This window comes from Spinacia oleracea, chromosome 3 (assembly GCF_020520425.1).
Source record: "Spinacia oleracea cultivar Varoflay chromosome 3, BTI_SOV_V1, whole genome shotgun sequence".
Taxonomy (NCBI): domain Eukaryota; kingdom Viridiplantae; phylum Streptophyta; class Magnoliopsida; order Caryophyllales; family Amaranthaceae; genus Spinacia; species Spinacia oleracea.
The window spans coordinates 73,843,136-73,860,780 of record NC_079489.1 but is presented as its reverse complement, the minus strand read 5'-3'; the positions used below and the strand labels follow the sequence as shown (position 1 = coordinate 73,860,780).

The following is a 17,645-nucleotide window of genomic DNA, read 5'->3' as shown; positions in this document are numbered from 1 at the left end:
TAGATTATCGACATAGAAATTTAATATTATGTTTAATAATTTAAAAAAAATCCGCATTTGTAATCAGTCATATATTTAGTACAATAATTATCCTCGCTTTCACTTGCCATCCCATTTCACATGACATTTAAAGAACAAACTTTAAAGCATACTTTGTGGGAAAAAAAAATATAACACATGAATGAACTATTAATAATTAATAATATATTTAGAATGACTGAATCAATGTAAAAACATTTAATAAATGAGTCCTTATAAAAGTTCATTATCAAAACATTCAGTCGGTGCCATTTTTATTGTTCTCCATGGTATGAATGTCGTTACCATCTTTATTCCATTTCCATAGCATGAATGTGGTTGTCAACTTTATTGTTTTCCATAGTACGAAGTAAAAGATAATTTAATAAATTACCAACTAATCTATTTTCATAAAAACAACGACACACAACATTAATAAAACTAAACCTCACATGCATTAGACAAAATAAATGATTCAAAACGAAAACTCTAAAATAAAAATAAAAATAAAATAAATCCAATAATATCATTGATATGGATATATTAACTTTCTTACTTTAATTTCCAAAATCTTTAGGATTCTCCAAGGGCACAAAAAAAAGTGCATAGGAGCCTACAACTTTGCAAGTGCCACCAATTGACTTGCACTTAGGAGGAGAGCGTATGTTACCAAAAAGGAATAATATTAAAAACAAAATACAAAATCATTAAAAAAAATCTCAATTATTTTGTTTCTAATTGAAGTTTAACCATTTACCGGGTCGGGTCACATGCGGTGTGAATCACATGCCAGATTGCCAGCCAATAATGTGACCGTTGGCTAGCTCGGCGTGGTTTAGTCCACCCAACGGCCATATATTTCACTAGCCGTTGTATTTGAAAATTTAAGGGGCTGCGGGTTCGTGTATTTTCCAGACAGTGCTCCCGTTGTTTCCGTTTTAAGGCAACAATTTTATTTCTTTCCTTTTTTCTGCTTCTTCTTCCTTAATACTTCTCTTCTTCCCCCTTCAGTTTTGAATGATAGAGTAGAGAGGAGAGAGAGTATAATATAAATGAACTGATTATATTTCAGGTTGTTCATAACAAATAAATTTTTTCTGGGGATTTTTTGGGATTTGATTTATTCTTTATTATTTGATTGAAATTAATTAGATCTTGTTAATAAAATTAGCAAAGATGATTAACGATGAAAATCAAAGTATTCCCAATATACAAGGTAAATTTGTTAAATTCTTTCTTTTTCTTGATTAATAGCACAGATTAGTTGTTTTTTGAGGTGGGTTTTTGAAATTTGTGATGAATTTTGAAGGGGTCAGAAAATTCGGGCATGAGGCAAAAAGAACAAGAAGAGCATTGGGTGTGATTAACCAGAACTTGGTCGGATCTCATCCTTGTATTGTCAACAAAAGACATAATTCCCAGTAATTCTATTTTTCTCTCTCCTCATTCAAACTGCAAAAATTTAAAATTTTGAATTATTAGTTGAAATCTTGTGTTGATGTGTGTTAATCTTGTTTTGTTTGCAGAAAATGTGTGATTTTTGACGATAACATCCCTAATCCTGTACAAAAGCCAAACACAAGGTTTATATTTAATTTTTTGATAAGAAAACTTGGCAAAATCTTGAGTTGTCTGATTAGTGATTATGGTGGATAATTAATTAATTGTGTGTTTATTTGAATAAATTACAGAAAGTTTGCTGCTGAAAGCAAAAAAGCAGAATTAAGAGTTGAGAATCCAATTGAAGTTGAAGACGAAGATGATGATGTTAATATCATAGATGTGGAGTGTAAGGCAATTACAGATGTGGCTGTGCCAATGTCATTGGAAAAGCCTGAATCAGCACCAAAGCAGACCAATGAGATGGTAAGTTTTAATTACTGTATTAATTTGGTGATAATTGTGCTTAAGTTTATCACATTGAAGATTAATTAATTACACATTACAGGAAGAGGTTGAGATGGAAGACATCTTTGAAGACCCAATCTTAGACATTGATGGCCGTGATGCAAAAAACCCTCTTGCTGTCACTGACTACATTGATGATCTCTACCTTTATTATAAAAGGATGGAGGTAAGCTATTTCATATAAAATAGAACACATATAAAATAGAAATAAATAAATAGCTAATCAATGTTGTTGATAACCCCTTGTAGGCATGCAGCTGTGTGTCACCCGATTACATGTCACAACAATTTGACATTAATGAGAAGATGAGGGCTATACTGATTGACTGGCTTGTTGAGGTGAAAACTAAGATTCATTTCTTAGGAAATTATCCATGAAAATTTGCAATTTCTTTGACAAATAACTGATCAGGATCTTGAATCAATAACAACACAGGTACATTACAAATTTGAACTGAGAGAAGAGACCCTGTTTCTCACAGTACATCTAATAGACAGATTCCTAGCTAAATATACTATGGTGAGAAAGAAGCTTCAATTGGTTGGTTTAATTGCAATGCTTTTGGCTTGCAAATATGAAGAAGTTTCAGTCCCAGTTGTGGAAGACTTGATTTTCATCTCTGACAAAGCTTACACCAGAGAAGATCTTCTTGATATGGTTGGTAAATCAATTTAAAGTATGAATTGTTTGAGTGATTAGAAAAATAATGCTAATTTGGTTGATTAATTTTCTGTTGTTTGCACTTTGCAGGAGAAAATAATGCTCAACACATTGCAATTCAACATTTCATTGCCAACTCCATATGTATTTCTAAGAAGATACATGAAGGCTGCAGAATCTGACAAGAAGCTTGAGTTGTTGTGCTCATACCTGATTGAGCTATCTTTGGTGGAATATGAGATGATCAAATTCTCACCCTCATTGTTGGCAGCTGCTGCAGTATACACAGCACTTTGCAGTCTTTATGGGTTTAAACAATGGAATAAGACTTGTGAATTTTACACCAACTACTCTGAAGATCAACTCTTGTGAGTCCCTTTCTTTTTCTCAAAATTTCATTGCCCCAACTCTGATTCAACACTTTTCTCATTGATTTCAACACTTTTCTCATTGATTTTTTTTGTTTAAACAATGGGATTTGCAGGGAATGCTCAAGGCTTATGGTAACCTTCCATCAAAAGGCAGGAACAGGGAAGCTAAGTGGGGTACATAGGAAATACTCAACATCCAAGTTTGGTTATGCAGCTAAATTTAACCCAGCAACCTTTCTCCTCACTAATTGATTTGAGTCTAATTTAATTAATTGAGAGAGGATTACTGTATAGTTAACTTACTATACAAGAGAAATTTACTCATTTTTAATTTCTTCTATATTTGAAGGGAGGGGTGTCAGGTGTGGTAATGGCTAATAATCTTGATTGGCTTTTAGGAAGATTGACATATTTACCACCCATAATCTTGATTAGAGTTTCATGAAAACATCCCCACATGTATTCCATATTCAATTTCTTGAATAAATACATCTCAATTGCTAATATATCTCTCTCTTGTCTCATCTCTACTTTAAACTTCATTATTTATATAAATTATACTTGTCATTTTTTTTTATTGTTTCGCTTTCTCAATAAGAAACGTAGTACGGAGTACTCTCTGGGCTCAGATATGAATGACATAATATTGTTCAAAGTTATACCATCAACTATGAAATACGACACAAATACTCATCAACTATGAAATACGACACAAATACTCCCAAAATGTACGCTATTGACCTCCGATGTTCATAAACAAATTTTTGTTGTTTTGGATTTGTTTGCATTCAAAATTCAAAATGGCTTGAACCCAAAATGCAAACTCGTTAAACTCCAAATTCATATTCTGACAAGTTTATATATTTTCTAACAATGTAACTTGAAGAATTTGGCGAAGAATGTCCCATTAAATATAATTGATCAAGAATGCTTTAAGCTGAAAAGCAGTTTGACAGGTAGTTTATGTCATTTAATAAATCGATCAAAAGGCACAGTACCGGTTTTCTTTTTACAGATTGTTTGCCAGTGCCACACATAAAATTATTTACAGTGCAAATGAAAAATTAATGGGATCAATTGGTAAAGTTTTAAAATAAAGTTAAAATTGATTTCAATAAGAATCATTTGAATTGAATATTACTCTTTACATACATTTTTTTTATGGGTTGTACACGGACCAAACAATAAAGAATCTGCTTAATTAAAGATCAACATGAACTCGAGTCGTTTGTTAAGAGCATCTCCAATGGTTGTAGCTAGGGACTTGCTTGCAATTTTTAGAAATTTTAAGCTACTAGCTTGACCATTGGAGTTGGAATAATAAATTAGCTTGGCCAATCAAATTAGCTTATTTAAGCTAATTTGCTTGAAAAAACTTGTCCAATAAAATAATTTTAAATCAAATTAAATTTAAATATTAATTGACAAATATGACTACATTAAATATCAAGCTAGTAGCTAACCACTAGGGTACTAACTAGCTAGAAAGGAAAATAGCTTGAAATATTATGTGGCATGATAAGCTAATTTAGAAATTAGCTTACCATTAGAGATGCTCTAATGGACCAAACTTTATCATTATATACTGACGAACCAAACTCAAACTCAATGATGTCCGGTTCAAAAGCTTGTAAGCTCGTTAATTTGAGAAAAATAATATCTATACTAATATATTAAAAGATGCTTACAACAAAGTATATGTGCCACGTGTCACCTTGTTTTAGCACTAGAACTGTGTCACGTCACATATTTAGCAATTATCATTACAACAAAAATATGTTAACACAAAAATTCGAACATGTGACCAACAAGTATATAAATAATAAGTCTTGCCAATTTAGTCAAGTATTTGTTGTGTTTTATTACTCTATATAAATATGCATAACTTTAAAGACGAGTGATTAATTCTACTCCTGTTATCACGATGCAATAATTATAAAACATACTTCAAATTTTGTTAAAGGAATAACTAGCAACTTTAATTTTGTGGTTTGGATATTTTTCCATTTGCGACACATAAAAAACAATTTTCTTTTACACGCTTTTTTTTTGTTAAAGTCGTACCAGCCCCGGCCCAAACTAAATGGAGGCCCTGTGCTAGTGTAAAAATAGGCCCTTAATTCTTTTTTTCCAACATCAACTGTTAGAAAATTTAAAGCACAATTGTTTCTGAAAATTGTGGTAAATTTAAAAAAAACAGTAAAAGTAGACAGTAATAAAGAAAATAAATACAAAAAGGAGCACTACTCTGCAAGTTTTTCTGAGTCTCTGACTAAAAAAAACTGACTGACTACCAACAGTGCCAAGGAATTGGGAAAGACAAACGCAAACAGAAGAAAGTAGTGAAGGGCCCCATAAAGTCATGGGCTAATTCGCATTTTTTTTTATGGCTTTCAGCAAGTTTTATCACGAATTTGGGCCCCTTTTAATGTGAGGCCCTGTTCTGTGTCCCACCTTGGACATGTTCAGGGCCGGGCCTGAGTCGTACATACATATATTATTCAAAGTAACAATCCGACGTATCGCTCGGACAACTCACTAATTTATCTCTATTATACAAAGTATAAATGAACGCCTGATGCGGCATCAAAAATGTGAACTACCCATTATTACCTTCCCTTGATTTAATTTTTTAAATTAAAAAACATTTTTTTAAAATTTTTCTAACCATAAACTGATATTGAATAACTATTTAATAATTTATGTGAAGTTATTTGTTAACCGATAAACAAAATTACTCATAGAAGTATATTGACTTTATAAAAAAATGTAATTGATAATAAAAAAAAAAAATCGTGATTAGCTAACTAATTTATAAATCTTGAAAGGGGTATTTCACTGTTGGTTAGGGTGGTATGATCGAAACAAAAAAAAAATGTAGTTATTTTACGATAAGAATTATTGATTTTTTTTTAAAAAAAATGTAAGCTTACATGCATCCTAAAAACCACACACCTTTTAAAATACTAGTTGAAGTATAAGGGAACGCCTGAAAGTCTATTTTTTCCTTTACTTAAATTAAAATATTAAGAATAAAATTAAACAGAATCGCAACATAATGGAAAATCAATTTAAAGATATTTATCAAAACTACAAAAAGTATCAGTAAAAAGGGAAAGAAATAGTTAAACTATTAAGTATTATCGTGTAAACATTTTTTAATTACAAGGACGTATAACATAGGGTAAGTTTTATATAATTTGTCCAAGCATAATATGAATATAGCATTGATTAAGAAAATCATTACACACGTAGTACTACCTTATTGTGCTAAAAGCTCGAGCTCGGAAAATTTCTATTAAACCTACCTTGATAAGGATTTTTTTTTATAAAGGAAAGCTTGATTTTTTTGGTAAATAACGACAGGCTTTTAACCTCAAACAAAGAAGAAAACCACACACCAAAACGAAAGAACAAACCACACACCAAAACGAAAGAACAAACCACACAAAACAAGGAAAAGCTAAACTACTAAGCGCAGGAAAACAAAGAAAGCAAAAACATAACAGTCCAGCCCCGAATCCTTCAAGCAGCAACAGCAGGAACCCGTCGGAGCAGGGCAACCGCACTGATATCCTCCAATAAAACCGCACGAAGGCTCGTCGGAGCCGCCTCCATTATCACAAGCTTGGGGGAGAGCCCTACACCGTAATTCGCCAACCAATCCGCCGAGCGATTAGCCTCGCGATAACAGTGTTGCACCACTACTTCCCATTCCTGTTTTTCCAGCAATTCTCTACATCTTCGTATCACATGGTAGTAAGGAGAGCTAGGATTAATCTCCCCTAGCAGAGATCGGGTGACCACCATCGAGTCCACTTCCAATATCACCCGCTTATGTCCCTTATTCCAGGCTAATGCTAGCCCCTTCATGACTGCCAATAACTCCGCCTTGGTGCTTGATGCAATGCCACAGTTGGCTGCAAACATCCCAAGCACTTCTCCTCCTGCATCTCGTATTATTCCACCTGCTCCCGCTTGTCCCGGATTTCCCTTTGAGGCACCATCCGTGTTCAGCTTTACCCAACCCTCACTTGGGTACCTCCACTGAATGTAGATGTCCTGCGAACCACAGCCCGTCCCTCCACTCTCTCATTTCTTTCCATCGCTGTGATGATTTGTTTCACCTTTATCATTATATAACCCAACTGATCAACTGGCACCTCAGCTTCTCGATCAAACACTCGGTTGTTACGCCACTTCCATAACCACCACAAAGTGGTACAAAAGACAGTAGGCCAATGTTCATCACGAGTCTGGTATGGCCCCGTGTTTTGAGCTATCCATTCCGTTAATGGCTTACCAAAGATTTCATGATCATTGATTCCAGGAAACTTGCGCCACACCATTGTAGCAATTGGGCATTTTCGAAGAATGTGCTCCACATTCTCTTCAACCTCTCCACACACTAGGCACCTCGGATCATCAGTAAGCTTACGAATAAATCTATTGGCATTTGTCATTAATCGATCATGGAGATTGAGATTGAGATTGAGCATAAACTCGTTAATTTAAACCATACCAAGCCGTGACATTTTAGAGTTTGCTTTGGCTCATATCCAAACCTACCATATTCTGGACTTGTTAAAATTTTAACCTCTTGGAAATCAGTGGTAATTGGTTTCATATATTGTATAACTTTTGGGTTTTTGTGAAATTTTGACTTGTTAAACCTTCAACCTCATGATAAATCGATGATAATCGGCAAAAGCACCAGTAATCCAATCTACCGCCCAAATCTTCAAAATTAGGAGTGGACATGGGTTAGGTACCTGCATGGTTGTGTTAGGTTATGACAAATATAAAAAATATATTTCATGCGGAAAAACCATAAAGCAAGGAATCCAAATTAATTGCCACATAGTCAATTAGCATAATTTAGGATGCATACATTCGAAGCGTGCCTTCCCTAGCTGCTCCCGAACCGAACAAGAACAAGTTTAGGACTCCAAGTGTAGTCCCTCCGTAGATAGTCCACAGCACGTTCGGATCCGCCTTAGATTCAATTAACTAGAATTTAGCCTAAGGTATTATGTTATTCGTACTTAATTATTTGGCAAATTATTAAGCTTAGTTTAACCTTAAAACTATATGAATAATTGAGAATATTATGTATATAAATTGTGATTTCCATCACCTATTTATAGGGTAGGATTATCGGAACTAGAAGCCTACTAGGATTCAATTTATCTAATTCAATTAGAATTAGACTTAAATTAAATCTTTTAATTTTAGTGTTTAGCTTAACAACTAAGTCTAGTAGTTCTAGGAAAATAATCTAACCGGACAAATCCTAAGCAACCAAGGATTCGAGGCTTGCACGAACCACACACGAGCAACCCACGAGGGGCGCTGCTGTGCGCGCGCGGAGCTCGGCCCAGCAAGCAGCCATGCGGCCTACAGCGTGGTGTAGACACCTACTTTTGTCCCCATTCCCGAAAGGGAATGTTCGATGATGAAAACATAAATCTCCACTTGACAACGCATCTCCTATAAAATAACGAATCTCAATTCCCCTTTTCATTTCACCCGAAACCTGCTATTTATAGAAACCTGCTATTTATGGAAACTGCCGTAATGGGTAGTTGTTAAAAGTGGCAAGTCATAAAAGATAGAAACCTGTCAGAATTAGGTGTTGCACTCCAACATAAATCCTAAATGAGATAGAGATTACGAGAGAATCCTGTTCCTAATATGATTCGAAAATAAGAGTCACGTATTAATTAAAATCCCAACGAGCCTAGAGTTCGTAACGGGCCCAGACGCATTCCGTCACAAGGTTAATACACACTAAAAGACTCGATTAAGTCTCAAACACTCCGGATTATAGGAATCCGAAGCTGACTAAGAAAACAACCTAGATCCTATTTTCAACGCCTGGCTCTGGGCGCCGAAATCTTCGGCGCCCAGGCCTGGGCGCTTAAAATACCTGGGACGTGTTCTTTCCTAATTCCTCGTGGATTAGAGTTCTACAATTCTATCTTTTCACGAACTCTTTTCTATAAATAGGGCCCTAAGGTCGACGTGACACACACACACAATTATTATTCTGAGTATTGACTCTAAACCCCTAAGCCTAAGCCTCACGCTGCAAAACTGATCACGCGTTCTGTCGCAATCGATCCATAAATCGAACAGAGCGTACCCTGTCCCATAATTTGAGATTCGTTAAATAAAAGGAGAAATAGCAAAGTCAAAGTGGTTAGTTTTCTGAGAACCGTGCCCTTTTATGAATTGTTAAACTAACTAAATCTGATTGTTCGATCGCGCCTAATAAATATGATATTTTTGGTAAATTGGATTATCATGCTAGGTCCCTTAAAACAATCTAAATCAGATAATCGCGCTCGATCTAGTACTATATGTTGCATATTGTTAAAATCAACCCAGATTAGTTTAATAGTTAACACATGTCCCTTCAATTATTTATGCTGAGCTAGTAAGGATATCCTGCCTCTGGAGTTATCGAAGAGCGAGTACTCCTCTCGGTAGTTACAGTCCCCCGAACCCTCAATCTCTACCTTGCGGGTGTATGTTGAGAGATCCCCACACCAGGGATCACAAGGGAACCTAGGCCGTCGTGGTCAAACATAATTGCACTCCCTTTATCTCACGATAACCGGGTTTTGTCAGTTTTTCTCATTGTCGTTAAAAACTGAATGACGACTCCTATATTAATAGTCAATTGGGTGTAAACTCACAGGAAATCCAATTACACTTGATTTGACAAAAAGAAACGCCACACCCAAGAGGGACAAGGTCACGCATTAGCCTCGTGCTTTTTCGACCCCCTCACAGTGGCGACTCCACTGGGGATAGTGAAGGAAATACTCGTGCTCGTAGGTAATCAAAATAGCCGAAGGGTGAAACGATCCTACCCCGCATTTATTTCTCCATCAAGTTGGGACGACCTGAAAATCAGCATATTAATGTGAACGGACAGAACCGCATAACGAATCTTGACTCCCTTGATGTTTCATCTCGGGAGTTGGGACTAAGGATACCCATCGCCAACCGGGGGGTGCATACGCTTCGAATGTTGTCCACTCGGCACTTTCGCTAGTAGTACACCCGTCCCAAACCCAATCGCTCGCCCATTAGGTCCCTCTCATTGGTGCATGCCCCCTTGGCTTACATCGTGATTGGCCTCTTGGGCGAAATTCGTCTGTTGAAGGCACTACCTCGACCGGGGCATGTGTTGGATCTGCGATAGAAGTGGTACCAAGCCAGGCGCAAATACTACCATAGAAGCCTATCATAAACTACATGATATATTATTATTTTTCCTCATGATGTACTGTTAGTTATGTGTAGCGAATTGTGTGATTGTGTGCGACAAATCAATCCTAGAAAACCAACGACCTTAAAAATTGCCCGAACATTCATAAACCATTTGGCCAAAGAGTTATACCAAAATACGTGTTCCACAAACCCGAACGATCGCCACAAAAATAAGCGACGCTCGGGATGGCCTGTAACGAATCCCACAAACGCTGCACAACGCGTAAAGGACGTTATTAGGCAAGCACGCAAAATCGAAGTCGCATAAACAAAAAGTAGACGCAAACAGAAAACGAGAACCAGCCAGGGACGCATTTTCAACGCCCCTGGCTGGGCGCCAAAATTTCTCACGCCCACTGCTGGGCGCTGAAGTTGCTGCCTGGCCTTTTGGTCAGGCACAGCAGCCTCGGTGCCCGCGCATAAAATATACGTAGCAATATGAAAAAAGTGCTGCGAGGGCGTATGAAAGGGCACTCGATTCTAAAAGCGACTAAAAAAAATAATGATAAATAACTCTTTGTGTCGTTGTTAGGCCTCCTATGACGACAATGTTCGGCTCCGAAACCGAGCACGCTAATTGAAATAACCTTGAATGTCACATGGGCAAAGTATTCAAAAAATAATGTTCAAATGGAGTCTTCAAGGAAAAATAATGTTCGAATAAAAAAATTAAATCCGAGTCTAGACTAGGTTATGCCGAAGTACAATCTAAATCCTAAGTCTTAGTTGTCTTATCCATAGAATCGGTCCTAATACTTGGTGTCGTTCTGCAAGATAAAAGGTTAAACCATATTGAGTCTCCCTTCCTAACATTTAAATCAATGAGCACCCATATGTAATTGTCATCCCTTGCTAAGATTCCACGGCCTCAATACTCTCTCTCACCAATAAAAAGAATATATTATAGTATTTGCAAAATGGAAACAGTCACATTCTGGAAATCATTCCTCCATAGTCGCACAACCCCCAAAGTGAACCTAAGGTGTCAATACCATTAGCAAAAAATTAATGGCCTCAAGGCTTATGATCACATTGGGTCACGACTATCATAAGTCCTCTCGAGCCACTCGCTCCTTGAAATACTATTAAGTACGGACTAAAAGATTTTCCATGAATGCAACATGACCAACCATGAAAATACCCAAATCGGCATGCCATAAGGCTACCATCGGGGTAAAGCAATACACACTAAGACGGAAGCCGCACTAATGATTCTAGTCTTGCAAAAATAAAAATTCGATCTCCCCAACTAACTACCTTGCCAACATTGAGCGAAATGGCGCGTGACAAATGAACACCCAAGGGTTAAAATCTAAAGTGACAACCAACGAAAGTTATGGTCCAATTACCCTAAGTCTGAGAGTCGCTTGGTCAAGTGTTATAGGCTTACGCCACATCATTATTTTGAGTCTAGGCCACCTCCTTGTATTCATACACGGGTTATAATCAGAAAAATTAATGAAAGTTTGAGTCTAAATCACAACTTCCAATTAAATCCCAGAAACTGGAATCTGAAAAGAAGCAAAAAAAATTATTTTCGATGTAATTCTTTCGTTAAATTTCAATAAAGTAAACACAACATTTTGAATCTACGTTATTTGCACATTTTAAGAAACGACTAAATACGCTTGCAAAGTAAGACAATTTAAAGGTCCACCCTAGGCCAACAAAAATTAAAAGGTCCACCCTAGACCTACTAAAATTAAAGGTCCACTATAGGCCTACCAAACGAGGCTCATTCAGTCTCGCCTCGTGACTCAAAGACCACAACCATCTACCTTTTAGCCTAAATAAAAAAAAGGGGGGAAAATCCCGAGCGAAAAAGAAAAAAGAGAGAAAGAAAAGGGAGAGCGAAAAAAGCGAGCCAGGAAATACTTAGCCCGTACCTCCCAAAGTGCAAAGAAAGAAAAAAGAGAAAGAGAAAAGGGAGAGTGAAAAAAGCGAGCCATGGAATACTTATCCCGTACCTCCCAAAGTGCAACATTTACCCAAGTAAACGAAGGAAAAGAATTGAGTCAACCAATCCAAATCATAAAATTCTGCGATGTCTACCCTTTCCAATCCTTATGCTCTTAGACGCTTTCGCTCTGGGGCCCCTGTTCAGCCCACCTAACCCATCCATGTTCTCATTGCCATAACCCAAGAAACCATTACCTCGACCCTTGTTCTTGAACTTGTTATCAACTGCAAACCACCTACGGACATTGACACGTGCGTCATACCCATTATTTCCAAAACCTGCTCTTACATCACCATTAGCATAATGACCATATAACTTGTTCGTCCCCATGCTACTCATTGGCCTTGATTGATGTAAACTCGTGACACTAGCTTGAGGCTGCGAATTGTGAGTCCTAGCATATATAATCCTCATGCTTGACCAATACCTATACAAATTATCCTATCTCATTCAACCCATCTTTCAAACCGTCTTGAGTCACGAGTAAAAAAAGGAGACAAATGAAAAGTACATTCTACGCTCAACGTAAAAATAAAAATAAAAATAAAAAATGTGAATAATAAAAAAGAAACTTTGCAAAGCGCCTCTAAAGTTAGTCTAAAAAGAAAAAGAAGCATTTAGCGCACCAAAAAAGATCCGCCCAGAAATAATTTTCAGCGCCCACAGCTGGGCGCCGAAATCTTTAAACGCCCCAGCCTGGGCGCCGAATCTCTCTGCTCGCAAAATTTTGTCCAGAAGTGCTCGTCATTTTATCCGCACATGCACGGAAAAAAATAACGAACACTTGGAGGGGTACAACACGTATTCAGATATACGTACCACCAAAAAATACATGTACTCGAAAAAAATATAAAACAAATTTTTGGCTTACGGCAAAGCGGAAGATTAAAATAATAATAAACTTCACTTCACTAGTGGAAAAAATACCTGTTGAGGGGGGCATTTTGGGCTTATTGAGGCGAACAAGGCCCGCTTCGACAGACGTGGCTTCAACAGCTCACATAGCTGTTGAGGCGGGCTTTGTTCGCCTCAACAGGTAGTCTGTTGTGGGGGGCTTTCAAAAGCCCGCCTCAACAGGCCAAAACCAAAGCGAAAAATAAGGACCTGTTGTGGGGGGCTTTACAAAAGCCCGCCTCAACAGACACCTCTGTTGAGGCTCACTTCTTAAATGCCCCCCTCAACAGACCTGTATTTTTGCGCCAATACCTGTACATTGGCGCCATAAATTCATATGTTGTCGAGGCGTACATTAAAAGCCCCCTTCAACAACATTATTTTTTTTTCCAAATTCTTTTAAAATATAAAATAGGTGGCAATAACCAAATCTATATATATACACCATTTCACCCTATTTCAAACATTACGATTCCACTCGAACGTACTTGTTTAAAATCAGCATTCTAAGAAACCATTTTCTAGGCTAAGAACTACGCAAGACCTGATTCTAAATTAAATCTATTTAAGGCAGATACGTAGGCAATCCATGATTCGGTCCAACCAATTTGCAAAAATGTTAAGAGCCTATAGAATAACAAGAATAAGAAATAGAGTCCTTTATTGAAATTTAATTACTTGCAACCCAAGTCGAAAGAAAAATTTAAGTCAAAGGAAGAATCCAAGTCATCAAGATGCCAAAACTAATGAGCACACATCGAAAAATAATAAAGGCACGTACCCTTGCCAGAAGGAGCACTCACACTCCTAGGCACTTAGCCAAGACTCAAAAGATCGCTTTACCTCAATTGAATGGGGGCTAGCGCAAGCGTCCATGACCTCTAAAGTACTCGACTTGACCCTCCCTAAAGCGAACTAACTCACTTAAAGACCTTCTTTCACCACTAGACATGGCCGTTCGCTTAAAGACCTTCTTTCACCACTAGACACAGTCATGATCGCCAACAAGTAGTAAAGGCAGTAAGCTTGAAATAAAGAGGATTGTTCTACGGCATCGCCCCATCATTCCTTCGAACTCAGGGCACCCGTTCATGGTAATTCAAATGCTTGCTAATCCCCTTTGAAAAAAAATCAGACATTGTCAATAGGACTTGGCACTTAACCAATGCTCACCCTACTCGGACATATGACACGGGCATCTAAAATCGAAAATCTGAAAGCATCATTAATGGGAGGACATAATAGCAACTGGGGGCTAAAAGATTGAAATGAAAGAATTAGGGAAAGAACTAAGTATACCTTGACCTTTTGTACGGACATACACCAAGTAAATCTAAGTCAATTTGATAACGGTTTATATTCCCGCAATTCTGGAAAAGATGGCCCTAAAAGCCTAAAGCATATGCCAAACGGGCACAAGTATATCTTGACGCCTGCACCCTGGCTCCCAGCAAATCCTTAGACAGCATTCCAAAGATCGTAATAGTATTTTGATTCACTCATGCAATCCTGTACGAACCCTCCTATAAGTCAACCTACTTAGGACACCTCGGATTGTACACAGTAGGACTCGGATTTCAAATAATTTTCAAAGACTTCTTCGAACATAATAAAGTGTCGTTGGTTTAATCTAAGTATGTGTTTATCTCGATGTTGCAAGTGAGTCAAAAAGATTTCTAAATATGATTATGGGTAAAGAAAGGCACCTAGCTTTTGGTCAAGGCACACTTCAACATGTGACTACCTTGACCATGGCAATGTTGCACAATACGACATTTACAAGAGAAGTAGCAAATCACTACTCGAACGTACCTCGCACTAAACGAGTCTGGTTTAGACTATTCAGGATCCATGTCACCATGAATGCATAAAAACGTATGCAAGGCATTATAGCACAAAGCCAATCCCGTAGCTACAGTTGGAGGCCTGAGAAAAACACTCTAAAAATGCTCGAAATGATGATTTTATCGCAAATTCTCGACGCTAATGCTATACACACGTCATAGGGGCACAATCCTAAACTTTAATCGTGTAAAACGAACCTTAGAATGGCTACAACCCCTCTCAAATTCTAAGCACTATTTAGAGTACATAAAGTCACCCCACTAACAAGGGTAACTGAAAATCGCGAGTCACCAAAACTCCGATCAAACAACTGCACATAACGCTCGCCCTACAAACGCCCGTTACACAGTCTAAATCGTTCCAAAGCAAAAGCGAAAGAAAAATTAAGGATATATAAAAAAATAAAAAGAAAGAAACATCTATGAATCCTCGCATCGAACGAACCCACGCAGAAGGTGCTACACTTGTTCGAACACCTGAACGAGGCATGATGAAGTACTCCAATGCAAAAAATAATAATGATATTCCAACACCTGGAGGAATGTTCTAAGACACACCGTTAGGCCACACAAGCCTACGTCGCACCATAAGTTCAACCGTCCCACGGTACAAGTCACCAAAAAAAAGAGTAAGGCATATTGCACTAATGCGGGCACGACCAAGAGCATGTGTAAAAGAGGCAAAGATTACTTATCGCCCAAATTCAAAATGCAAGCCACACTACTTCTACATTAAGGATTAAAGGTAGCAAAACATTACCTACCACGGAAGGGATAGCTCGCACCTACACGAGCGGAACCCCAAGGCATCTTTCTCGAAAGAACCTACAAAAAACGTACGCCAAAAGGAGTCATCCCAACATGCATACTTGGGGGCTCCAAGCTACGAAACAACCATAGCAAAATAAAAAAAATCTCGAAGCAAATGTTTGAACAATCGAAAGGGCGCGATGTTTGAACCCACCTCGTGAATGGGCCTGAACCCTATCAAGCTTCTAAGCAAACTATTCAAAATCAGTCATTGTTCAAAAAAAATGATTCAAGCAAACTGATTAATGGACCGCACACGACGGCCATTCTATGAACGCTTGTTCGCACATACATATCATCATTCTATTTATCGAACATTCACGAACGCATTCAAAAGAAAAAAAATATATATACAAGAGCGATCAAAATCTTAGGCCTCAAGGTATGTTCCTCGGGCCAAATAGACTCGCCCAACTATTGCAATAACTGTACGCCTTAAGAGCAACAGTTCCTTAAAATAATCGCCCCAAAGCGACAAGCACCGTAGTCAACCAATAGGCTACGGCTTCTCAAGAAAATCATCACGTTCTAAAAATAAAGAAAAAACAAAAGAGAAGAGAATACATAAAACTTCCAAGTGAAATAAACGAATGAACAAGAGGCCAACTGTGTCATCAAAAGACCAGCCCAAACAACATTTTGAACGCCCCACCTGGGCGTGAATTATTTCAACGCCCAGGCCTGGGCGCCGAAAATGAACCCAGGCTCAAAAAAAGGCCCTAACTTCTATTGGGCCCTGCCGCATCCATTCGACTCGAAAATTGCCGATTTCCTTACTGAAAGTTGCACCTCCCGACTTTGTCAAGAGTAGCACACCACTACAAAGATCACTCGCACTTACGAGCACAATCCCAAACACGGTCAAGGACATTACAAAATGCGTGTCCCTAAGGAACCTCTTCAACAAGAAATGACCGTCAAGCACGAATGCTTGGGGGCTCGAAAGAAAATATATATTTCAAAAGAGAGTATGCAAAGTTAAAACAATATTCCCAGACTACGTTGTACGAAGTCCCGTGTTTGGATATCCTCAAAAGATAAAACCAGATTACGACCTCAAGACAAAGGTCGCTGTTGATACTTATACATAGTCCCCTAATCAAGGACCCAAGTAGTGGCAAAATTGAGCCGTAAAGACTAGCTCAAAACCATGAAAGATGATGACCACGAGACAATGGTCCGTCTAAGCACGTTGTCAACCCACATTCAGGTTGCAACTAAATCCGAGCATCCCTCGAAAGAAAATAAATTCTTCAAAAAAAACAAAAACAGGCTCGCCCACCTTCAGCGGGCGGGGTCTGCGTCACTAGACGCGCAGGTCCTCGGTTTTCGAAAAATAGAATCTTCAAAATGAAACAGGCTCGCCATCTTCAGCCGGCGGGGTCTACGGCGCAAACCACATAGGTCCTTATTTTCAAGAAAAAACACAAACAAATTTTAAAATAGATTCGTCCACTTCTATCGGACGGGGTGTCCACCCTTAGAGGACAGGCTCGCCATCTTTAGCCGGCGGGGTCTGCGTCACTAACCGTGCAGGTCCTTAGTCGCTGCAGCGATAAATTTTTTTGGTTTTCTATTTTTTCCAAAAAAGAACGATGTGAGTAGCTTTTGGTTTTCCGTTTTTCCAAAAAAGAACGATGTGAGTAGCTTTCCCTTTTTTCCAAAAATTGGTTTTCCGTTTTTCCAAAAAAGAACGATGTGAGTAGCTTTCCCTTTTTCCAAAGATTGGTTTTCCATTTTTTCCAAAAAAGAACGATGTGAGTAGCTTTCCCTTTTTCCAAAATTTAAAAGAATGGTTTTCCGTTTTTTCCAAAAAAGAACGATGTGTTGGATTTTTCTTCGTTTTACGTCCTATAAAAACAAGGGGGTTTTCTCGTTTAGCTAACCCTGAAAATGAG

General features: G+C 37.9%; 1 protein-coding gene across 1 annotated transcript; it reads left to right on the top strand.

Annotated features, from left to right (window-relative positions):
- Positions 1 to 908: 908 nt before the first annotated feature.
- LOC110788361 (G2/mitotic-specific cyclin-2) lies at positions 909 to 3,464 on the top strand. Its single transcript, XM_021992991.2, has 9 exons — positions 909 to 1,234; positions 1,328 to 1,439; positions 1,545 to 1,601; positions 1,710 to 1,884; positions 1,967 to 2,092; positions 2,176 to 2,265; positions 2,363 to 2,584; positions 2,678 to 2,955; positions 3,072 to 3,464. The coding sequence occupies exons 1-9, from the start codon at positions 1,195 to 1,197 to the stop codon at positions 3,208 to 3,210; spliced, it is 1,239 nt and encodes a 412-aa protein (XP_021848683.1). The 5' UTR covers positions 909 to 1,194; the 3' UTR covers positions 3,211 to 3,464.
- Positions 3,465 to 17,645: the final 14,181 nt, after the last annotated feature.

What these genes read in the sequence shown, in the direction of transcription:
- LOC110788361 (XM_021992991.2), top strand. Translation starts at nt 1,195, where the DNA reads ATGATTAACGATGAAAATCAAAGTATTCCCAATATACAAG. An exon ending in TTTATTATAAAAGGATGGAG is followed by an intron (nt 2,093 to 2,175) that starts GTAAGCTATTTC and finishes AACCCCTTGTAG; the next exon opens with GCATGCAGCTGTGTGTCACC. An exon ending in GAGAAGATCTTCTTGATATG is followed by an intron (nt 2,585 to 2,677) that starts GTTGGTAAATCA and finishes TGCACTTTGCAG; the next exon opens with GAGAAAATAATGCTCAACAC.